General features: G+C 40.4%; 1 protein-coding gene across 3 annotated transcripts; it reads right to left on the bottom strand.

Annotated features, from left to right (window-relative positions):
• Positions 1-3,467: 3,467 nt before the first annotated feature.
• On the bottom strand, positions 3,468-23,420 carry ESCO1 (establishment of sister chromatid cohesion N-acetyltransferase 1). Of its 3 annotated transcripts, XM_077352628.1 has the most exons (11): positions 23,194-23,418; positions 20,465-20,563; positions 18,353-20,373; positions 17,747-17,870; positions 14,087-14,153; positions 13,106-13,217; positions 11,651-11,782; positions 7,114-7,203; positions 6,275-6,415; positions 4,863-5,050; positions 3,468-4,373 (listed from the first exon to the last, which is right to left on the bottom strand). In XM_077352628.1, the coding sequence occupies exons 3-11, from the start codon at positions 20,369-20,371 to the stop codon at positions 4,226-4,228; spliced, it is 3,021 nt and encodes a 1,006-aa protein (XP_077208743.1). In that variant the 5' UTR covers positions 20,372-20,373; positions 20,465-20,563; positions 23,194-23,418; the 3' UTR covers positions 3,468-4,225. The 3 variants fall into 3 exon arrangements, 2 of the variants coding, with proteins under 2 accessions (XP_077208743.1, XP_077208744.1); XM_077352629.1 differs by lacking the exon at positions 20,465-20,563; XR_013234170.1 differs by lacking the exons at positions 3,468-4,373; positions 4,863-5,050 and adding an exon at positions 7,754-7,871 and having other exon boundaries at positions 6,356-6,415; positions 23,194-23,420.
• Positions 23,421-25,453: the final 2,033 nt, after the last annotated feature.

Genomic DNA, 25,453 nt, shown 5'->3' with positions numbered 1-25,453 from the left:
CGGAGTCCATTTAAGTTTGCACCGACTGCTTCAGTGACTCCATCCAGCCACCTAATTCTCTGTCATCCCCTTCTTCTTTTGCCCTCGATCGCTCCCAGCATTAGGCTCTTCTCCAGGGAGTCCTTCCTTCTCATGAGGTGGCCAAAGTATTTGAGTTTCATCTTCAAGATCTGGCCTTCTAAAGGAGCAGTCAGGGCTGATCTCCTCTAGGACTGACTGGTTTGTTCGCCTTGCAGTCCAAGGGACTCGCAAGAGTCTTCTCCAGCACCAGAGTCCAAAAGCCTCAATTCTTTGACGCTCGGCCTTCCTTATGGTCCAGCTTTCACAGCCATACATTGCAACTGGGAATACCAAAGCCTTGACTAGGGTACAGAGGAGAGCGACGATGATCTGGGGCCAAGGGACCAAGCCCTATGAAGATAGGTTGAGGGACTTGGGAATGTTCAGCCTGGAGAAAAGGAGGGGACATGATAGCCCTCTTTAAGTATTTGAAAGGTTGTCACTTGGAGGAGGGCAGGATGCTGTTTCTGTTGGCTGCAGAGGAGAGGACATGCAGTAATGGGTTTAAACTATAAGTACAACGATATAGGGTAGATATCTGGAAAAAAAATTTCACAGTCAGAGTAGTTCAGCAGTGGAATAGGCTGCCTAAGGAGGTGGTGAACTCCCCCTCACTGGCAGTCTTCAAGCAAAGGTTGGATACACACATTTCTTGGATGCTTTAGGATGCTTAGGGCTGATCCTGTGTTGAGCAGGGGGTTGCACTAGATGGCCTGTAGGCCCCTCTATGAATCTATGATTCTATGACTAGACGCATTTTTGTTGGCAGGGTGATGTCTCTGCTTTTTAGGATGCTGTCCCCAGGAGCAAGCTTCTTTTAATTTCTTTGCTGCAGTCCCTATCTGCAGTGATCTGGGAGCCCAGGAAAATAAAATCTGTCACTACCTCCATTTCTTCCCCATCTATTTGCCAGGAATTGAGAGGGCCGGATGCCATGATCTTCGTTTTCTTGATGTTGAGTTTCAAGCCAACTTTTGCACTCTCCTCCTTCACTCGCATCAAGAGGCTCTTTAGTTCCTCTTCGCTTTCTGCCATTAGAGTGGTATCATTTACATATCTGAGGTTGTTGATATTGAACACAAAGTTGCAACCTGGCAAATGTCAATTATTATCAAGGAAAGCTGCAAAGGAAGCTGCAGGAATCAACCTGAATATTTAGGGGGCACTCTAACCCAACTCATAGCACTGTCTAATGGCACACTCACACACACCTTATAGATATGGTCATTGACTAGTAAGATTCCAGCATAACGTCAGAAAGAAACAATCCACTGAGAAAGTATTTGAGAACCTCCTTTCTATGGAGTCCCACAAAACAAAACAAAAAACTGTGTTTTCATTGCAGTATTCCAGAATCCTCTTAAGGTAAAACAGCAAGACTCTCCAGACATCTAGGTGCAAAAGTCAGTAAATCCCTGACCCAGTGGGGGAAAGAAAACAGGTAATGCAATGTTCTAAGCCATATGGAACCTTAAGAGAAATTTGGAGAAATTAGGCTTATGTTTGCCTTCCCTTTCCTCTCCTTACAACAGACACCTGTGATGTAGGTAAGGCTGAGAGAGCCCTGATATTACCGCTCGATCAGAACAGTAAACTAAGGCTGCTCATTGTTTGGGGGGGGGGGGGTGGCAGATGTAGGCATCCTTTAAGGTCATGGGGGCCAATTGTGTAGAAGAGATGGGCGGGTTAGAAGGGGTGGTAGAGGAAGAACATGTGCTTTAGTCTGCTTCCGAGGAACACAGTTGCCCAAGGCCACTACTGGTCCTTGAGGGTGACCTGGGAGGTGGGTGCTATTCGGCAGACCAGAGTAGTTCTTGAGGAAGACTTAGCTGAGGTCATGGTGAAGGCATATCTGACTGGGCCCTCCTAGACATACAAGGCTGCCAGTCTCAAATCAGGCTTTGAATCTGCCACCCTCCCCTCCACAGTATGCAGAGTAAACTAGTATTCTCTCACATGGGAGATATCATCAGCCCAAGCCACTCACACCTAGAACTGTGATATAGGGTGGTACGTTACCATCTCCTAGGGGCAAAGGGGAGGTTGGCCCACACTCAAAAACCATGTCTACAATGCCGATCGCTGCACAAGTTTGGAACTCGCACCCAGCCAGGAAACACCCGCCGGGCCGGGCTGCCCTCCTCCCGCAAGAGGGAGATGCGCCGTGGGCTCCGCTCCGGGACCAAGGCCCTGTCCTGCTTCTTTCTGCACAGCTCGAGTATGGCAGGTGCCTTTTTACCTGCAGGCGTGCCGGCAGCCGTGCCTCGCTCTCCCTGCCCTCCCCTGCAGCTAGCCCACGGGAGGAGGGTAGCCTGGCCCGGCGGGTGTTTTCTGGCTGGGTGTGAGTTCCAAACCTGCGCAGCGATCAGCAGCAGGGCCAGGACACAACACAGGCTCTTCTTTCGGTGGCAGCAGCAGCTCCCGGAGCCCAGGCGTAGCAGAGCGCAGAGCGCAAGAACGGTGCGGGCGAGAAGGGCACGCAATGCCTAGCCAAGTTCCCGGCAACTCCTCGCTCACTCACGCCCCCTCCCTGCTTGCCAGCCAGCCAGCCCCCTCCCCTTCCTGCTCTCATTCCCCTCCCAAGCGCTATGCCAGCGAGAAGCTCACCGGGCCGGGAGTGGATCGGCCACTTCTGCCTGGCAAGCTTCTCACTGTGGCGGGGGGGGGGGGGGCAGGGAGAGTGAGGTGCGGCTGCCGGTGGCCCGCCGCCGAGGCTTTTGCGGCCCACCAGCGGGCCGTGGCCAGGGGCTTGACAACCCCCTCTGTACAGGACAGAAACTCTACAATACTGCAGGAAAAAAGAACAATACATTCTCCTTTTCCTTATGCAAGTTCCCAGAGGAAGAAAGGAAGAATAGGTTCTTCTTCATCAGTTGAACTTGTGCAGAAATGAAGGAAGAAGGCCATATTTCATTTCTTCTGTATGAGGGAAAAATGGATTTTCCTTCTCTAAACAAACAAGTGAAATCAACATCTCACTGCTGTGTCTTCTACCAAAACCAACCAAACAATCCTGTTTAGGTACATTGCACATCGTTTCAGCCACAAGTAACTTTGAGAAGATAAGTAGTTTGTTCCATTTTCCTATAGTACTCTAACATTCAAGACTGAAGACCTCTCCCCCACCTCAACTCAGAATGAAATTGTGACGCCTCATTTGCCAACAAGCACAACATTTGCAGAAAGTGCCAAGGTGGCTCACTGCTAATTTGCAAAATTAACAATTCAGGTAACCAATATATACATACACACACAGAAGATACAAAAAATTGCAACAGTGGTATTATTAGTGTGTGCTCTTTGTATTTTAATCTTGTCCAGCAAGGTCCATCTTACATAGTAAATGTTTTCAGTGGTACTAGTGTATCTGGATCACCCAAAATCATCACTTTGCTATAAGAATCAGATTAGTATTTCAATCAACTTTTAATATTCAACCATATCAAAGGAAATGCTTAAATGCATTGAGTATTAGTACATCATTTAAAGGTTATCAAATAGTTTATTTCATCTACATTATATACAGGTCAAGAAAGGCCACAATAGTTTTTCAACATATATGCTCCCTCTGAAAGTGGAGAGTTTCAGTTTAAACTTATCAAAATGAAGTCCACTAATGAAGATCCATACCCAGGGTGCTGTTGCTGAAATCACAGATCCGATTTTTTTAGTAAGATTACAATAGCTCTTTCTGAACAGCAAAGTTCAAAATAATTATTTAAACTTAAAATAGTATCTTGCCGAAGAATGCCTTTATAAAAGTACAAGCCCTTCTTAAACATTTGATGCTTTCACTGTCATATACATAATATGTTCCCAGGAGCAACATTCACTACCTTGGTAGATCGCTGCATTGTGAACTTCAAAATATACTTTAAGGTGACCACAGCTCTTGCACTAGTTGACAGTCCACTATGAACAATTCTCCTTCATGTAAACATGACTAAACTAGGTAATACATAAAATGTTTACAAAAATATCTTTTAAAAAGTATCCTAGTTTTGTAATGTTTACAGTTTTAATAAAATACAAAGTACAACCTTATGGTTGTTACTTTTCCTGAGTTTGCTGCTGATAAGTGTCCCATTCCCGTGGTCAAAATCTGCAGCCAGGTAATCAACTGAAAAGAGTTTCTCATTACAGATTGCTGTAAAGCTTTTACACTTCAAGCAGGTTGTTGTCCACTGAGAAAATTGTATACCAGGAATTGGCTAGTACCACAATACTGTGTTGCAAAGAGTTTCCCATCAGGAGTAGGATCAGAAAAAGCGATTTCTTCTTTACTCAAATATGAACCATAAATAAAGTTACTCCTGTTTAAAGATACAAAAAAAAATTATGAAGTTGCAGGGGAAATTGTAGGAAGTATCCATATTGTTGATAAAAATTTACAGTACGAAGGTACTATCTATACAAATACTTCTGTAAAAAGTTAATTTAATACCTCTTAAATATCAGTATTAGTCCACAGTTTCTCTTTGCTTGCCCACCCTCCTGAGACCATGCAACCAACAAATAGTGAGCCCACGACTTCTTAATAATATACCTTTGCTAAGAGGACTCCTATAGCCATAATGAAACAAGTTGTCTTGCTAAGAGGACTCCTATAGCCATAATGAAACAAGTTGTCTTCTAACAGTTACATCAACACTGAAAAAGTTTCTACATCTTATCTTTTCTGGTGAGTTTTAATACACAGAACACTTTGAAAACCCTAAAATATTATATAAACATTATGCACTGAGAGAACACATGCAGCTTAGAGTAAACACAGACCATGACAATACTGTAGATTTGCTTACCTAAGGCATTCTAACATCCGAGAAGCTATTTTCTTCCTTCGCATCAAGCTAAACACCCAGATGCGACTAATGCCACATATAGCAGGCTCAGGAGACTTTGAGCAGCACCAGGCTTTCTGCTCTTCAAAGATGACCTTCTCATTTTCAGAACCAACTTCTGGAATCTTTTCTTCTATAACTCTATAACCCTTGGGGAAGAAATCTAGTTTTAGCATAGCATAGCAAAACAATCTAAAGCTGGTTGTGTAAGACAAACTTATGTGTTATAATTATATAGTCCTATCAAGTTTTCCCCTTGCACTATTTTCCTTCTAGAATACTTCACTTTCCTTTTTCATCACATTTTATTACCACACTTAACAGGAACAGAAGCAGAAATTGGAAGTTTTTATGCCTGTAACTGAATTGGAACCTCCTAATCTGTTGCCAAGATCTTGGAGAAACAAATCTGCATCAGTTTTATGCAATACAGTCTTCTAAAAATTAGACTGTGTCCTCTACCAGCTATTTTTTAGCTAAAATATGCTTGTCATCTATATAGCTGGTATAGTTCTCAAGTTCATTTAGACTCCATTTCAGATTTTTCAGGTTAAAGGAACCTGCCCCCTACAATCTGTTACAACAGCCGGGTGCCTGATGCAAATCACTTCCTTCTGGAACAGTGGTCCCCAACTTCCAGTACGGAGACCAGTACTGATCCGTGGATGAGTTGGTACTGGGCTGTGATTTCTCCTTGTCCTCCTCCCCGGCTACTGCCTCGGGGGCTGCCCTGCCACTCTGCCGCCAGCTCATCTTTGGTGCTCTCCAGCAGCCGCCATAGCTGGGGCTCCCCCTCAGCATGGCACTGCGTAGCTGCTGTTGGCAGTGCCCCCCAGCAAGCATCAAGAAGTCATGGGTGCCGGTGGGAAAGCAAGTGGAGCAGGGGCTCAGGTGGCGGTGTCCCTCGGCAAAAGACTACTCCCCCCCCCCCTGGGGCCTCAAAAAATTGTCAAGCGTTGACTGGTCTCCAGTGATAAAAAGGTTGGGGACCACTGCCCTAGAAGGCTGTTGTAAGCAGAAAATTGAAAAGTTGTAGTCCAAACTTCACTAACACTAAGAATGTTTCTGACCATTGTTTGAATCAGGAGGCTGAAATCCTTCGTACAGCAGACCTTGTTTCATTCCTTATGAAACTAGGCCTGCTGTACAAAGGATTTCAGCCTCCTGATTCAAACAATGGTCAGGAACATTCTTAGTCAACAGCAACACAGAATTAGAGACTGCTACGGACACAGAAGGTGGCCATTTGCAAATCATCACCATTCTGGTCTTTACAGTAGGAACTGAAAACTGCCAAGTACTACAAGAACTTCTCAGTGCACAGAAAGGGAAAAGATCAACATAACAGTTGTTATGGACAATGCCCTGCTTACCCACTGGATATGTTCTGCAATTAAACAGCCAGCTACTTTTTTATCATTTGAAATAAATAAAAGTGTCTTTGCTCTGGAACATGTAAGAGGAGCTTGCTGAAATCCAAGATCATTATCTACCATCTCTCTTATCTCATCAACCTGCCAAAAAGAAAAAGAAAACAAGCAGATTTATACTTCAGAAAAGTAGAATTAGTATTGAAATGCTTTTCAAAAAGTGCTATATTGGTTAAGGATCTATGTGCAGCTATATGCAGATCACATATGAATTTAAGAATGAATTTAGAATAAAAATGTGCACGTTTTTACTTCAGTAATCATGTACACTTAACAGCCGAATTGAACAGGTATTTCACTTTAGCTTAAACCATAAAGCAATTTGTAAAACAGATATGGGGGAAGAATCAATTACTAACTAATTAGAGATTTTGACTTTTGTGCTCATCACCAAAGTTTCATTATAGCTTTTTAGAAAATACTGAAAGAACTAACTCAGAGCTAGCCTGTCAGGAGCATGATGCCTAAATGCAGAGCAATAACACAGGGACAATTGAGTCCTTCTTTCTCAGTGCACAGACTCAAAACCAGGCCATTCTAGGGAATCACAGTACTTATCTCCCTGTTAACGGAGCCAGAGTCAACCACACCAAAAAGACATTACCACTAACTGATCTTTCTGATTGCAGCTTGCTTATGTTGACCAAGCTATAGGTTTAACCTAGGATGCACTCCTGGAATTAAAATGACCTACCAACAATGCCCCTGCACTAGTTAGAGACATCTAATTTCTGGAATGCATAACCAATAATAGAATATATTGTTTTAGAAGTTCTAACTACCTTTCTCAGTGCATACTTTGGATCATCAGGAAGTACCATTATCATCTTGCCATCAGGATACTCAGCCAAAATCCTTTCTTTTTTCCAGCCCTATATAAACACACAATAAATACTTGACTAAATAGACACTGCAAAACCTGTTGCTCAAATTAGGTCTCTTTCATTTAAAGTGGTTATAAAATAATCTATCTCTATTTGGTAGGCAAAAATCTGAATGGACTGTTTATTTAAAAGAACAGACCAAAAGCAACTTTATGACACAGAAAGGCAGAAAGTATTTATGGACCTTTTTAATATTTCATTTTTGTTTGGAATAATTTCATTAGATTAGAATTACCAACCTAGTTTATTAAATTAACCAATTCAGCAAGCAGCAATACTGAGGGTATGCAGGTATTAAAGTGTGTATGTGTATACCTACCCTCCTGTACACAAACATGTTTTCAATTGTTTCTTTAACATAGTTACCTCCATAATTTATACAGTACATACATCTTGAAGTACTGGCATGCAAAAGACCTCCAGGAGGTTTTCAACAAATTGACTGGCATGCAGAGTTCAAAATATAAAGAATATATTTGGTCACTGGTTATAACTATCATAGTCGCAAAATGAGACTATAAAGTAATATAGTAACTACCTTCTAAGAACCTAACGGGGAAAGCTGCTATGTGGTGTGTATCTGAAGTTAAACATACTCAAAAAGAGGTAATTAACTCTTCTTCAGATCCACACTGATGGTGATTAATGAGCTGTACCTGCATGGAAAAACAAAACAAAAAGCCACTTAAGTCTAGTAAGATGGGACTTATCTGGAAGTTAGAGGTTTTGCTGGTTAGAAAGAACACTGAAAGTAGTGTTTATAGAAAGAACAAATACTTCACTACCTATACTTTAAGCATAAACTTAAGATGCGGGAAGGAACTCTTCAAGCTATTCTGTCCCTAGATGTCCCTAAGATTAAAAAAAAAAACGTTCATCTCACAGTCATGGACTGCAGTACATACTACTTCTATACTCGTTTTCAGGAGAAGATATTGAAGGGATACTACCATCCAATTAGATAAGGACCTTTTAAAGAGTCTGCAATAGCATAACAAGATTACATTTTGTAAATACATTTTGATTTCTATCCCACCCAATTCAGTAGGCAGTTTCACAAGTGAGAAGTATTTTTTTTAATTATCTAAAATATATTTGCATATATTTTTGCTTCAGTTATCATGTTACGGCTTCTAAAAAATACTTAAGATAGGTTTTATTCTTAAATTTTATGAATTCTCTGTATATACAATTTGGGATTAAGTCCTACTTCAATCAACATGACTTACTTCCAGCAGGCGCTGGACTGAATAGTTAAAAACTAAATCAAGGATTTAAAAACTCAGGTTCAAATTAATATTTGCAGCAAGATGGATGCATAAAAATCATATCATCTAAAAACTATGCTATGAATCCATGCCCAGTTTGACTGCTTGTTATTTTCACATCCTTATTCTTTTTTCTAATAAAAAACACTGATAAAGTAAAACACTGGATTCTGTTTGAAATTGAAAGACTTCTGCTACATAAAAAGGGTCTTGAATTTAAGCCAGCCAGACAAGCTGTTATGCAAAATACTAAGCCTTTGTGAGAACCCAACAAATATGTAGTTTGATCCTACAAAGGCAGCAGATTTGCAGAAGGAATTTTACTGCTTCCTACAGTCTTCTAAGAGTCAGGGGAACTGTGAGATACCATGGACAGGGGTGGGAGCAGGGCGATGAAGTCTAACCCAAAACAATTCATTTTCATCCAAGTAAGTTGGTGCTCTTACTGCATTCCACGTTTTGGTCACTCATCCATATTTCTTCCACCTGTCCCAATCCCATTAATCTGTATTTGTAAATGACTAGCACTCCTATTGTATTGTTTGCCAGCTTCTGAGCACTTGTTATTTATTTTATTATATTTATTATATTGTGCATATCATCTAATGTGAAACGACAACTTAATTATACTTAAATAAATGTACAGCGCTCATAAAATACTAATTTAAAACCTTCAATCAAATACTGGGAGTCTGACCATAAATCTTAAAAATAAGACAAGGACTGCATGAAACATACTTATGTACAAGAATCATTGCTCAGACTGCTTACCAAGCTTCACTCAGAGAACAGGGAAAATGAATCACAAATACCCAGAAAGAATATTTTGAGAACGTTTACATATGATATGTGCATATGTGGTTTCAGTGATTATAGTTCTGGATTACAAAGTCAATGCTGGAAAATTTCCTGCACCAGTTCACATCCAGTTTCCAACATACTGATCTAGCAATAGTACCAGTGCTACTAGATTTTTCAGGTTCAACTACTGAAAACAAAACAGAAATTTGAGGATGCAAGAAAACGTCCCTAAAACTTCCCTAAGATTCCAAGCACAAAATCCTTCATCTCAAAAAGAAATGTGGAGAACATTGCTCACAGGTCTGCTGCCAGCTACCACAGCTCCTCCTCACCTCCTGCAGAACACTTTTTTTTTTTTGGGGGGGGGGGGGGATCTTGTTAAAAGTGCTGCTGCTGGCTGTCCATGATTAGCAATACAGAAAAATACTGAAGTGGGAATAAAATTCAGATGGGAGGAAAGACAACCAATAAAAGCTATTCTGATTTAGTTTGAACCTATTGTCACAGGAAAAACAAACTTCTGTTCCTTATCTGCAGGTACCATTTTTTTATAAAACCTATCTATTTAAACATCTGAGGTGATTTATAAAAGATAAACAAAACAAAGGTTAAAGTCACCGTTATGCTTACTCCACATGTAGATGAAATAAAATATTTGCAGGTGCAGCACTTTCTGTCTCATTCTGTGTAGTATTTTAAAAGTCTTTAAAAATTACAAGGGAGTGTGGGTGTTCATTCCCTACACCATGGATCCATAAAATGCACTGGTAACAACTGCTTGAGGCAAACAGCCAAGCTTGCCAGTTCTAACGGAGCTCTAAAGAGACTCAAGAAGAAAAATCACCAGTTCCTGTACAAAAAGGATAATTTCCCTATTCTTACACAGAACTAGAGTTTTCTGCGTAGGATTTTTTTGTTGCCCATACTTGAGCATCAGACACTTTTTCCTATCAATTCTAACCCTTCATATTAAAGCTGGTACTTTCCCAACTTAAAACCTGCCAAAGCTATGATATTAGGCAAGCTTTATACAAACCTCCTATACCTGTAATGTTTTAATAACAACATACTTTACAGGGCTGTTGAAAGCATTACTGTGGTAATGCGCGTACAGGGTGCTAAACACCTGCTAAAAAGCACTATATAAATGCAGGTATTAAATCAGGAGAAAAGATAAGGGATGCAATGAATCGCAGAACTCTCAACCTCTCGAGTTTAGGCCCTGTTTATCTCAGCCTCCAATGCTAAAAATACTCTGTATTTATGTAGGAGAGTAGATCAGTCAAGCTACCCAAATAGTTTCAGGAGAATCTTGGAAGATAAAAGCTCAAAACCTACTTTAAAATACTAGGTACTGTGTGTAAGTATCCAATACATGACAGACAAGCCATTTTGTAATTTGGGGGTTAGACTGCCAAATTTAAAAAGAAAGAAGTTGCAATGTGTGAGAGTTCCTTTAAAAACCATATTCAGTATTCTGAACAGTGCCTCATGAAATTCCACAGCAATTTCGAACTGAAGATGGAATTTCTGTGTGGTACACAAAGAGACTTAATGAGTTCAGTTCAGTTCTCCTGGAGGTCTTGCCAATGCCAATGCACAATAAGGAAGGTAACGTGTGATAAAGAAAACTAATTTATGTCACTGATTCTTATTTCACTTAGAAGGGCAGATCAGGTTTGTAAAGTACTAAAAGATCTTACATAAATTACTATTCAAATCTTGATATTCTTAATTAGCAATTTTATTTGTAATGACTTTTAAAAGGTATAACATGTTGAAAGTGTGCCCTATTTTATTTCTGAGTTTGCATCTGAAATGTAAACAGTGATCAAACGTATTATAAAATCCATTCATGGCATTGTAGAGAAACCACTGTTCAACTATATGTCAAACAGTGAATATAAAGTTATATACTGTAAGATAGCTTTAAAGGGGGGAAAATACCAATACTGGTATAAAAATGCATAAATGTATTCATAACTGTCTAGCTTCCAATGACATTTTTAACAGATCTGATTCTTTAGTTGTTGTTTTTTTTAATATTAATTAAATTAAATCAACATCCAGAAAAATTCTAATTCAGTGGTCCCCAACATTTTTCGGGGGGGGGGGGGGGAAGGGAGGCATGGGCACCATTGCGCAGGTGGATGCAAACGCGCAGGTGCGGAGCTGCCACACCTGTGCGTTTGCATGCGCTGGCATGCGCACCTCCCTCTCCCCCCCTCCACGGCCCAGTACTGAGGGTTCAGTGGCCCGGTAGTGGTCTGCGGCCCGGGGGTTGGGGAATACTGTTCTAACTGATAAATATAGCAACCTCATGAATCATATCATACTATTTTATAAAAGAAATAAAGCCTTCTTACCACATACTTTACAGCACTTATAAATTGATTGTGGAAGAGAAGATGTTGTGTTTCATCCTCGGGATTTGAAGCAGTATAAAGCATTCCACAAATATTGCAGGAAATGGCTCCAAACCTTTTTTGCCCAGCATCCTAAGTAAAAGAAGCATATTTCTTATGCTATACAAAATATTTATCTAAATAAAGAGACCATAAGAATATGAGCATTTGCAATTTCATGCTGCTATGTAGGGCTTTTTGTTTTGTTAAAGTATCATAGCTGAGAATAAAGGGGCAGTGGAGCTATATACCTGGTTACTTCCACTAACATGATTAACCAGAGAAGCCAGAAGTTCAGGTTGAGGGCTAGTCTCTTTAATGTATCCTTATCCATTGTTCCTCTTAATATTTGTGAAACAGGCTGTGGGAGTGGAACGTGTCCTGGTGTCTGAGTTGGAATAGGGCAAATCAAGACGCAACCAGCAAAGCTGCCCGCACCCTGATTGGCCCTGCACTTACAGCTCCTGCCCTCCCTCTCTGGACGCTAACCACTTTGCACTGAGACTCTGCAGGAGCCAACGCATGAGAGACACAGAGAGCTCTGCCAAACTGCTAACGAGCCCCGATTACCTGCTATGGCTCCTGCTGCAACGGGGGGGGGGGGGGGGGGGGGAGAAAGAGAGAGAGAGAGAGATCTGTGCTTGCCGGTGTCCCCTGGGTCCTAGCGCCCATTGCATTCCTGGTTGCAATGGGCTTTCTTCCTAGTTAATACATAAAGACACAGACAAGATCCCCCGATCCTAAGGAGAAATTCTCTAAATAACACTAGTGTTCAGAAAGTCAGCCTGCTCAGCAATGGAACAAGCTAAGTGCAAGTTATGTTTCCCATCCTACCTCAATCAAGGAATCTGTTTGCTTTTCTTCTTTCATTCACATATTTTAAAAGCCAACAGCTATTATGGGTGGCACAGACAATATGCATTTCAAACCCAAAAATCCTGAATGTGGGGGCACTATCCACCAGGGAGGCTTTACTCTCTCTCTCTCTCTCTCTCTCTCTCTCTCTCTCTCTCTCTCTCTCTCTCTCTCTCTCTCTCTCTCTCTCTCTCGCTCAGGGTCCCCAAGGGAAACTCTGTCATTTTCTCCCATAATATAATTACGATTCATTTCTATATGGCAAAGAAGACACAAGAGCTGCAAAATGATGCAAAGTATCAGTACTACAATGATTTCTCTTTTTCATACAGTTACTGCAAAGAGGAGAAAAATATCTCCCTTGATACAACTAATTTTAGAATTTTCTCATCCTTGAAGGAAAAATACTTTTCAAAGATGATAGATTCTAATCTGCCTTCACTTGCCACACAGTTAACTGCCTTTTCCATTTCCAAATATGTTTTATGAACAAAAAGGGATAAAGGTATTTAAAATAACAGACAGAAAGAAGCTTAAAACGTCAAGAACACACACACTCACTATGATTAACTGCTGATCACCATCTTTTCCTGCTTCTCTTAGTTTTTGAATATGTTCTTCTGACAAGTGGAGGCCATCGCATTTTGACACTGATGTCTTTGGCAAGCATACCCTTTAAATATAAAAACAATTCACGAGTCATATTTCAGTATTATAACTGATTGTTTAGCATGCAATATAAAACATGAATGTAAAGACACTGGACTATTTTATTATTTATTATTTATTCAGCATATTTATAGACCGCACCTATTGGACCTGCCATCTCAGGGTGGTTCACACCATAAGTAAAAATACAACTATACAATGCAATAAAATTTTAAACATATTAACAGTTAAAAAATAGCCAAACAATTGGGGATAACTTTATTGATGTTTATTAAGGGAGGACACTGTGAGCTATCCAATTTGCTGTAGGGGATGATCTTATGTTGGTGACTCATTTGCTGAACACTATGCTACTGTGTAAAAGATACATAGTCTCTGTTGCTGTATTCATTATCCAAATATGAAATTTCTGCATATCAGTTTTCTGAAATCCTAATGCTAATCCATTCCTTATGTTCCTTCTGACTGCATCAATATACAGAGTGTAATCCACCTTGAGTCTCAATGAGAAAGGCAGACTATAAGTGACATCAATAAATAATGAAATCAAAGCAACAAGAAACAATTTCAATGTACCAATATATTGAAAAGCAAGCATGACCTACAAGAGCAAATATTTACACATTACATTTATTTGGCAGCTCTACCTCCAGGAAAACCAGATCAGATTTTTATTGTGTATGCCCTGACCTGGATGGCCATTGCTAAACTAATCTTACATTTACTGGTCAATTGTCTCCCTTTACTTAAGAATTCCAAAACCAAAAAACCTGAAACAAGCTTTGAGATTGAGCTAGAAGCATGTAGATATTCTAAACCCATTAACTAAAGGGGAAACCAAGACCATGCACCCCAACCCCAAATATACTATACCTGTTTTCAGTTGTCTCAGAGGATTTATTTGTGAACAGAGTCCGAACCAACTGCTTGGGAGCAGGAACTACAAATTAATCAGTAAGTCATGTTATTACTGCCTTGATACTCTTAATAATTCATGTACATAAATAAATAATTCATGTACAAACTTACACTGTAAGTTTGAAGACAAACAACAGAATGTTTACTTGAAGTAACCTTTAAATGCTTGAAACAAACTCAGCTTCCATGAATGGATCCTGCTAGCTTTCCAGCTGACATGAGAAGTAGGAGGGTGCCTTTTGAAGCCAGAAGAGACTTTAATCTCTACCTTTGTAAATATAGTTGAAATACAAGTTGTATATCTGGTACAGACCCATACATCCTCTTAGGTCTGCTTGACAATTTCTTTTAGTTGTTCTTTCATTTCAGATGGTGTGATTGGTTTGGACTAGAAATCTCTGGGTATTTCCTAATTTCCATTCCATTATTATCAAATACCCTTCTGGGATCTGCCCAATTCCCTTCTTGCCTTTTGCAAAGAGAGCATTCTTTTAATACTGGACTAGTGGATTTGAATTTTTGAAATAGCAGTTCCATTACTGATGTATAATTTCTGTATGCTGAATATTCAAACAGTTGCTCAAGGGAGTTTTTTTTAATTAATAAGGCAACAGAATGGTGCTAAGGAAACTCCTTTATAAAAGAGAACAGGACTATAGTCTATGCAGTTGTGTATGCCATATTATCTATTTACTGTACCTGTTAGCCAGCTCTTACAACATTGTTTTGTACAACTATAACCTCATTTTCTGCATTGCTTGACATATTATGTCTGATACTTTGATTTTCACGTTTTCTATTATTTGCAATTCTAGACCTACTGCATTGATTATTAGATCTCTTGTGCTATTTGATTACTTTGTTTTACACCATGTATCTCAGGGAGAAAGGAAGGCTATAAATAAATAAAACTGTTGGTGAAGGGAAATGGGAGTTGCTTTAGGAACTGGTTATATTCTAAAGTTAGTATTTTAAACGTGAAATACCTTTTAAAACCTTTATTATTAACTGTTGTGAACTAAAAAAGTAAAATTTATTTAAAATATGTATAAGAAAGAAACCAAATAAATCATTAATTTAAATGTAGAATAATCCAGAACTCATAAACAGCAATTCCTAATGTAAGGCAGGTTGTACTGTGCCTGAATGATCTTCATTCAACGTTTCATTCAATGTTTCCCCAAAGGCTCAGGGCAGTTTACATGGAACTGAAGAAATTGTACAGGAAACATTACATATAACTAAGTATAACATTGATATTATTAACTAATAATAACAAATAACTGTATAACATTAAACAATAATGATACAACAGGTCCAGGAGTCTTGGTGGATTTCTGGGGGGGGGGAGAGGGAGAGGAGGGCAGGGGCCCTGCTGATGTTGTTGCTCGATTGTGCCTGGCCTCAACCAAATGCCTGGTGGAGGAGCTCCCTTTTGCAGGCCCTGCAGAACTGCTTTAGCTCCATCAGGGCCCTGATCTCATCTGGGAGCTCAATTCACCAGGTGGGGGCCAGCACAGAGAAGGCTCTGGCCCTGGTCGAGGCCAGGTGGATTTCTTTAGGGCCAGGGACCCTCAGCTGGTTGGTGGCGGCAGTGTGCAGGGAATGCTCTTTTGGGGGCATAGGCAGGGAGGCGGTCCCTCAGGTACACTGGGCCCTGACTGCGTATGGCCTTGAAGGTAATTACCAGAACCTTTAGACTGATTCGGAATTCAACTGGCAACCATTGTAATTCAACCAAGAACTCTTAAAGCATTTGACAGCAACTCCTTCCTCAGATTTAAACAAGGAATTGGATCATATAAAGTTATTTCCTTAAGTGGGCTGCATTAAGTTAATTGAAGACCATCAATAAAAATAGTATCTTGATTTATGTACCATAAATGGCAAATATTACAGCTACTGGGTATGTTACACAGAAGGAAAAGTAATAAATAGGAGCTTCTTAACATTCAGTACTTCCAGTTAATAGTATCTCATGTAACTAGGAAGAGAAACATCTCAACTAAAGCTAAAACTAAAGCTAAAACTAAACTAAAACTAAAACTCAACTAAAGCTAAAACTAAAAACTAAATTCACTACCAATTAATCACTAAAGAATACTCAGTAAGGCAGACTAATTGTTAAGTATATGACTCCTATGAAGACAGGAAGGCCTGGAGGATCATTGTCCATGGGGTTGCGATGAGTCAGACACGACTTCGCACCTAACAACAACAACGACTCATATAAACAAATATTAATGTAGGAAATATTTATGGGAAAGGAGCACTTTCAACAAATATTTAGTAATTACAACATGCAGTATGGCTTGTGCAACTTTAATGTGCATTGGTTGGAAAGCAGTATTACCCTCCACACCATAGCTGAAACTATTATTTGGAAAACTGTAGCAGCTCAACAACTAAAGTTAGATACAGATGTCCAAAGGCAAATCCATGGGGAAAAGATCAAAGAACTTGTATAACCTATGACACATTAAACTAGACATATACTATATAGGATGTAATTAATGAAGCTCAATAAATTCCATTTTTACTTTCTGCTTGGGTTTGCAGCACGTGTGTGCGCATACACACAAAGGACTATCCACCACCACCTGGGATTTTTAGTTTTCCTTGATGGATCAAGTTATGTGTACAACACAGTTATCTGTATTGTTCCCAGTTTCTATATAAAGCATCCTGAGCTGCTGGGAAGGGTAGTATATAATAAAACAAAAATAAATAAATCATGTGCTAGTGTACACATCCTGGATAAAGGCAACATAAAATACATTATTGGTTTTCAAAGGTTTCAGAAAGAAGCATTCAGCCTATTGGCTGAGGAAGGGAAAATTTAAGACTATGTAAAAAAGTCTATTGAATTAAATGTTAGACTACACTTTTCAAATCTATGAGCATCTCAGAAATGAATTAAGGTCTTAAGAAAAGCTGTTTAGTGTCCTCGCTTGAAGATTTGCAAAAAAGTCTAATCAGGCATCTGTCGGAGATGGATTAAGCAGAGATTACCCTGTTAAGGAAAGTTTGATTTGATTATCCACTGTACCCTTTCAAGTTTATATTTCTACAGTTGCAGCTACAAAGCATGGATCAGTTTGTAATATAAAATAATTGCCAAATTTATTATTATTTACCTGTAAGTTGTCTGCATGAAGAAAACATACGTTTGCGTGTGGTAACTTGCCTGCAAGCTATTTCCTTATTTTACCACTGAAATTAAGTGTGATATTTCAAGAAGTAGCTGATTTGCATACTATTCGTTTTTAGTATTCCAAATGCTATAATTATGGTGATTCAATTTAAATGATCCTTGCCATGGATGTTTTCTGGGTGACCTTGGGCCTGTGACATGCCACTAACATAGGATTGTTGAGCGATGAAGTGGAGAGGGGAGAATGTTATAAGTCATGTTAATTCATCACAGAGAAGAAAACTGGAGTGTGTGTGTGTGTATGTATATAAAATATAACCGTAAATGTATAAATAACCATCACACTTCCCCTGTAATATAACAGAACTTTGTTCATTTATAAATAGAATTCAGTTACCATCACCTTCCCACAGAAGTTTTAACATTCTAAAAATATATGAACTTGCATTTTTAACACATACCTTGAGGTTTGCTTTCTACAGTATCTTTTTTTGCTTGTTTTGCTGGCGGTGGTGCAGGTTCACTGGTGGTGGTGATTTTTACTGGTGTACTTTCTGGACTTGTGTCCAAGTGTAAGTTAAAGTTCTAAACAAAGTGTTAAAATTAGTTATTACACTGTATGACAACCAACCAAATATTGCCAGGTAGAGTACAGTGCTCTAAGGACAACAGCTTGTTAACTATTCCTATGACTTCTTACCCTGTGCTGAGCAAAGAGGTCATTTCCATAAGACTGAATTACAGAAAGCTGTTTGAAGAATAAAGTAGCAATACATATTTCAGAAAACTTTATAGAATACATAACTGCATTGTGGTGCTGCCCTGCAAATAGTTAACACTGATATTAAAATGCAATTAGGTTGTAGTAGACTATAGACCAGAAATCTCCAGTTTTGTTCACACTGTGAGTGCTTTCAGAATTTTTGGAGAATTTAGATCAGTATTAGAGAATACTTCATTTTAAACAGCTTATACTACAACAACTACTTAAAATGTCTATTGAGGTTAATCTTATACAATATATATATATAATGTCATCATTATATAGTAGTATTGAAATTGATTACCTCATCAGGAGTTGGCTCTGGTATTTGCTTTGCCTCTATTACACCATTTTTCATTGCCTGTATAGTGCTCTGTCCAGGACATGGCATAATCTCTTTAGCTTGGAGTCCTTCAAAGCCAACTGCATTCTTCTGCTCATATGATGAGTTACCAACCTGGCATGATTGTACCACTTTCGTTGGGTGCATTTCTAGAGCTGTTTCTTGTCCACCCTCTGGAACACTGCAGTTTAACAAATCATGTTTTGGAGTACATAAGGAATTTGGGATTCTTTGGTTCACATGATTAGACTTTGTCAATTTTATTTTGGTCCACTTAGAGTTTTTGTTTGTTGTGCTATGTCTGCCATTCACAATACATTTCACAGATATTCCTTTTTTGCTTGGGAAAAAACGCTTGCATTGAACGTTCTTACTAGTTTCCTCATCAGGAATAATTGCAGTCTGTGCCAACTCTACTAGCGCATCTTTTTCTTCTTCTTTTCCACATTCAGTATGAGACTCCCTTTTTACTTCCACTGTGTCTGATTCAATCTCACCTGCAATTTCTTCACACAGCTCAAGAATACTAATCTTTCTAGACTTCATCACATCTTCAGATTGAAGACTGGGTTTTGAACTCAGAGATGCTGGCAAAACTTTCTTTGTTTTTACACTGACTTTTCCGTTCTTGTGCATCAACTCTTTTTCCTTACTTATTATACTGCCAGGTGATTTCACAGAACAGGGAATTGTACTGACATAGTCATTTACAGATTCTTGAAAACTGCTGTCAAGACTACTTTTTGATTCTTCAAGTTTATCTTCAAAAGTAATCAAGTACGTAAGTTTAGGGTCCACTTCACAATGTTTTTCTTTCAAAGAACTTGTTTTCTCTAAATTAATTTCTTCTTTCCTTTTATTATTGCAGTTATCATTTTTCACAGTTTTTTGTTTCATGTTCTGTTTTACAGACTTCTGCTTTTCATTTTTAATATGTGAAATCTGTTTTTTCACTTGGGAAGGCTGTTTCTCTGCAAAGGAATCTCCTTCCTTAATTTTTCTGCTCCGTAAGATTATTTTAGATACATCAGATAATTGCTGCAATCTCAATGATCTTCTAGTTAGATGTTCATCATGTGCAAGAGACTGCTGTAAGTTAGGAAGATTTTGTACTGCCTCCTGTTTGGCTTCTTTTGTTTTTCTGGAATTCAGAAACTTTTCTTGCTTAATTTTGACAGAATTTACATTAGAATTACTAGCTGATGACCTTGTAGTTCTCTGCATTCTGTGGTCAGATTTGCAAGGATTTTTGTTATGTCTAGTTTTATCCTGTGTCCATACAGTGCTTTGTGAATCAGAGTTTTTTGAAAAAATATTTTTCTGAACTTCTAAGTTAGCATTTCTACTTTTCAGAAGTTTGCTAATTTTAGTAGGACTATCATTTTTGGAATTTTCCTTCACTGATTTTTTTTGGGAATTCAGATTCTTATTAGAAGTTGTGGTATGCAGTGCTGAGCGTCTATTACAAAGAAGTTCAGTGGAACACTTTTTAACACCTATAGATGACTTCAATTTTTGCCTCCTCCTTTCTATGGAGGTCTTACTTGTGATGGCAATGGGTTTTCTCTTCCCTCCAGAATTTGTCTGAGAGGAAGTCTTTCTGGAGCTAGCATGATTCACTTTAGAAGATTTCACAGATGTTTTTGTAGATCTATCTGAAGACTTTGAGGATATTCTTTTCGCACATAGTGTTTTACAGGGATTTTTTGTTAATCCATCTGAAGCAGGCTTGGAGCATTTCTGTGTCTGTTTGGTGCTTACAGACTGAATAGCTGACTTCTTAATTGGTTTATTTGTAGCTGACTTATTTGTTTTGGTAGAGATTTTTTTCACTTCTTTTCTTAATGTTTCCTTTTTATTTGATACATGCTTGGCATCAAGCAATTTTCTTTCTTTGCAAACTGATTTGCTATTCTTATCCAGCTTCCTCTGTTTAGCAGGGGGTTCTACTAGCACAGATTTTCTTTTCTGTGCCGCCATTTCTGAAAAGACAAAAATTAAGTCATTTCTCCAGCCATGACACTTATCAGGTAACCAAATATTAAGTTTAACAGGATGACATGGCTTACTTACAGGGACCGTGTTATAAGTGAAAGTCTCAACAGAAGAAAAATATTCTGTGTCAAATACATTCCTCATCAATTTCCATTCAAAAAGAGTAGTACATATTTCCTATAGGCAATAAAAAAATGAACAAAATAAAATACTGGAAATGATTTTATAGAAATGACTTTATTTTACAGAGTTCCCATTTCATCTACTCAGTTGCATATATATTGACTCCTACCATTTCAAATATAGCTACTATCTTAATCTACATATTGCATCCTACATATTACTACAACCAGTGGAATTTACTTCCAAGGAAATGCATTAAGGTTTACACTAGTCTTCAATTTCTATGAAAAGCAGAGAATCTTCTGTGAGTCAAAGAACACTAAGCAGAATGATTATATATGTACATTTTCCAAAGCAGCACACATTTGGATAGTTGTTCTAAATTCTACAGCCTGGTAATCTAAAATTGTTTTTCATTAAATCTACCTAATAAAATTTCAGAAACCAGAGTAAAGGATTAGCATTCTCACTTCCAAGGAAGCAGTATTTGCATACTCTGCACAGTTCCTTGCCTTTTTCTTGGACTAAGAAAAGTCACGTAAATTGGGCAACAGAGAAAAATATAAATTTACATTAAGTAAAAGATATTTAGCTGTCTATGTTCAACAACTGGAAAGCAGGATGTGTAATCACATGGGAAAATAAGCAACTTATTTTCTGTACACTCAGTTTGATCCTTGGTCCAGCATCAGTGACCATAATTTTAACCTCATAATTGGCATAAGAAAATTCCCAAGTCTGTATTTGTGAGGTCCTGTAGACAAGGTCAGGTTTGTAAAGCAGAAACCTATGCCTGTTTGAAGCCTAGCCATGCAGGAATTGTTTTATCTTATTACAATTTTATTCCATCTGTCATCAAAGCAGCTCAATGTGAGCTCCTTCCATTTTATTCTTATGACAACACAGTGATATTGGAAAGGTAATTAATTTTATTTACTTATATTTATATTTGTTAGCCACCACTCTTGGCCCAGCTTGCTCGTGTTGGTTTACAATAAGAGCATTAACATCCACATAAAACCCAATACATATAAGCAATATTGGTGGCAAAAGCAATCTACAAAAACTCCCCCATCCCATCCCCTCATGCCCTACTGCAGCAGTCACCATTGCTCCGAAGGGTATTTACTGACAATGTCTGGCCTAGGGGCCTACAGAGGGAGGCACCCGATCTTTCTAGCCTGGCCTCAACCAAATGCCTGGTGGAAAAGCTCTGTCTTACAGGTCTGTGGAACACTGATAGCTCTGTCATGGTCCTCAGCTCTTCCGGGAAGTCATTCCACTAGGTCGGGGCTCTAGTTGAGGCCAGATGTGCCTCCTGGGGGCTGGACACTGCCAGCAAATTCATACCCTCAGAGCGAAGAGTCACACCAGCAGAGCAAAGTGACGGGGCCAAGATTACCTAATAAGTCTCCTGATTAAGTGGGGATTTGATTCTACTCTAATATTCTAGCCATTACTCTACCTATAAGAAACTATTTAACATGCAATACACAGGAGATCATAGGTAAAAGGTAAAGGTATCCCCTGTGCAAGCACTGAGTCATGTCTGACCCTTGGGGTGACGCTCTCTAGCGTTTTCATGGCAGACTCAATACAGGGTGGGTTGCCAGTGCCTTCCCCAGTCTTTACCGTTTACCCCCCAGCAAGCGCAGAGTGGTAAGGCAGCAGAAATGTTGTCTGAAAGCTCTGCCCATGAGGCTGGGAGTTCAATCCCAGCAGCCGGCTCAAGGTCGACTCAGCCTTCCATCCTTCCGAGGTTGGTAAAATGAGTACCCAGGAGATCATACTCATCCACAAAACACTATAGGCACTAAGAAAATGGTTTTCCTTAACTATTTTTAGTGCATTATGGGGCCCCTTTGTACATCATATTTTCCAGTATATGCCCAAGATTTTTTAAGCCCGCTTCAAGAAATCATGCACAATACTTGTCATAAAGTTAGAACTGACTGCCAGATTCATAGCCTCTCAGTAGCAGACTTAGGCTTGCTACTGCATCATGTGTGAAACAATTCTAGTGGGCAGCTCTATATTTTACCCCCAAAATGGCTACATATACACCAGAATGGGCCCCATGCACATCTTCAAAATATGCATGGGAGCCTTGACTGTACATCACATATACACATTTTTTTACTCTTGCACACCTACGCCTAAGGATCTAGGCTCCATCCCTCGTATCAAAAGATGGAAGTTACTCAAAATTTACATTCTGCGTCGAATATCAGTGTTCGCACGCAGGCATTCTGTATAAAGTATGGGGCCTTCCGGCAAGACAGGGCAACAGTTCGTATGGAGGCGGCTATTTCACTCATCGGAGTGGGCCCTCGAGCATCAAATAGCCTTACAGCACACCTCCGTTTCAGACGCCACAGAACAAGCCCGGGACTCTAGGAAAGACGGGCGGCGAGAAGGAGAAGGCGCCGGCGGGGGCGCGAGCAGCGTCCCCGTTCCCCACGCAGGAGAATACAAGAGGACGGGGAAATGGGGCCGCTTGTCGACGGAACCCGGTTTCTGGGCCCGCATTCAGCCAAGCCCACTTCGCTACCCTCGAATCGGAAGGGCCTCCCCGTCCGGGCCCCGAAGGCCAGGTTGTGCGGGGAGGGCGAGCGCGGATTGCTTGCACTTTTGTTGTGGTTGTGAGGGTGGCTGTTCCCGCCCGCCGGAGAACCGGCATTTACCTCTCTGAAGAGGGCCGCTCCGCTCCCGACACGGGCCGCTCGCTCAGCACGCAGGGCGGGGGGGGGGGGGCGGGGGGGGGGGCGGGCGGGATCCCTTCGGCGCGCGGCCCTCGCACTTGCCGCCCAGTCAGTCAGTCGCGCAGGTTCCTCATGTCACCCGGCCGGCGCCGAATCGCAGAAAAGAGCCAGGCAGGAAGCGACTAAAACGCCGCTTCACATCCGGGTACTTGGACCAGGCCAAAGAGCTACAGTTAGAAACTCTTCCCTGGATGCTTCTTCGGTTTGCGCTTCCATGTGCGGGGGATCAAAATGGGTGGAAACAAACAAGGATTTATGCGAGCAAGAGAGCGAAACAGCCAGCCGTCAAGGCTTAGGAGGCGCGCTTAAATAAGCATAGTCCAAAAAGAAAAAAAGATGGGCGGGATAATTTCTTCTTCTCGACGGCAGGGTTTGTGCGCATTTGAAAACATGACAGGACAGGCAGAAGTTCAGCAAATGGGGATATTTTTGTTCTTCAGGTTTTCTGCAGCAGGACTGTCAGGCCCTCTTTGGCTGCAGTGCCTGAAAGTATCCCCAAAGTGTGGGCGCCAAGCTACGCAAGGAATGCAGGAAACCCCTGAAACATGAGGGCCTGGTAGGGCCAACAACGGCAGCCTTTCCCTTCCATCATGGTGGGAGCTGGAGCCCAGATGCTGTAGTGTACTGAGAGCCAAGGATTCAGGAGGGGGGAAGAAGTGCCAATCTGTTTCTCTCAAGCACTGGGAAGGTGGGGGGGGGGAGCAGAATGAGCATTCAAGATTTATAGGGTAACCCTAAAAACCCTTTTCTTAGAATGACCCCTACTAGCAAGACCAGAGTATGATTTTCTGAGTAGATTATTTATTTAATCCTATTTCTATACCACTCCTCGCAAGCGGGCTGGGGGTGGTTTACAATTATTATTATAATAATAATTATTATTATTATTATACATAAAACCAATATCCATCCTCCACCCTCTTAATTGCAGTCCACTGGGTTAACCGGATTAGGAGAATCTAACTGGAGTGACATAATCCAAGAAAATAACAACATATAGTAACTAAAACACTGGTCTGCAGCTGCAGGCCCATAAATAGAGGAGAAAAAGCAAACCCAAATGGAGATGCCAGCTTCCAGTTATGACCTGGGGATCATTACAGGTCATCTTCAGTCTACAGAAACCAGTTCCCCTGGATAAAACTGACTCTGCAGCGCTGTACCCCACTGAGGTTCCTGTCCTCCCCAAATCTCCAGGAGTTTTCCAACCTATATCTGGTAACTTTACCACCCCGTACCCAGGATAGATGGAGTCTGCGAGACATTTACATGGCCCCAGAGAGAGAAAAACTCTGTCACCTATGCTGCTCCATCTTTGTGAGACTCAGGTCTGAATTGTTTTGCCTACTAGATACCGGGAAGCACCATTACTTTTTCCTCCCTTCCTTCCCCCTTCCATTAACTAACCCAAGTCTCATACTGTCTTTCCACAACTGGGATAGGTGAGAGAAATTTGAGGGTACGTCACATTAAGGAAGACTGAGCAAATGTGGAGAGACCAGAATAACAGAGACCTATGAAGATGTTCAAACATATGTTGGGGCAAATGCTCCCAAAGTAATCTGTAATATCAAAGCATGCGCCAACTCTGAATGAATGCTTGGTGGTTACTTGTCCCCCACCCTTACCTGTCTGTCAAAATAATAAATAATACCATACAATAATAATAATTAGGAAATAACAGTACTTGAAACTTAAGCCAGACAATAAGTCCCATCTTCTTCCTGGCAATACTCTCCAGAACTTCAACCATTTCATTTTGAAAACACAGCTCAATTTTGACAACAGGCTGCTCCAGCAAGCATAAAGGGAGGGGGGGAGCTGGAAACGATTTCAAAGCACTACAGTGAAAGCGAAACTGCCCCCCTGCAGACTTAATGCTGAGGGTTTTCTCTGGGCAGCTCCACTACTGTGGCTGATTTCAGAACTGCAGTTAGGAGCCGGACGTGAGGTCGACTTGCTTTTCATGCCTCTTAGTAGAGGAATAGTTTCCCTCCCACCCCCACCCCCACAGCGAGGGCAGCTGATGCCTGAACTGTCATGTCTGTGGGAGTCCGTTGCGCCCCCCCCCCAAACCTCGGAACTTCCGGCGACGTATTTTGTATGCATTTCCTGCATCAGTAAACTATCCCAGCTTCATGTTGGCTCTTCCAAGGTTGGAACGGCCCGTGGAGGCCTCCGC

Source organism: Paroedura picta, chromosome 9 (genome assembly GCF_049243985.1).
Source record: "Paroedura picta isolate Pp20150507F chromosome 9, Ppicta_v3.0, whole genome shotgun sequence".
Classification (NCBI taxonomy): domain Eukaryota; kingdom Metazoa; phylum Chordata; class Lepidosauria; order Squamata; family Gekkonidae; genus Paroedura; species Paroedura picta.
Note: the sequence above shows the minus strand (reverse complement) of the source record. Positions and strands in the feature narration are given on the sequence as shown.

Bases quoted from the DNA above. Each gene is read 5' to 3' on its own strand.
- ESCO1 (XM_077352628.1), bottom strand. From the start codon at position 20,371: ATGGCGGCACAGAAAAGAAAATCTGTGCTAGTAGAACCCCCTGCTAAA. The intron at 14,154-17,746 runs GTATGTGTTAAA...ATTAATTTGTAG, and splicing joins TGTAGAAAGCAAACCTCAAG to TTCCTGCTCCCAAGCAGTTG. The intron at 5,051-6,274 runs GTAAGCAGGGCA...TTCTTCCCCAAG, and splicing joins TTGCAGAACATATCCAGTGG to GGTTATAGAGTTATAGAAGA.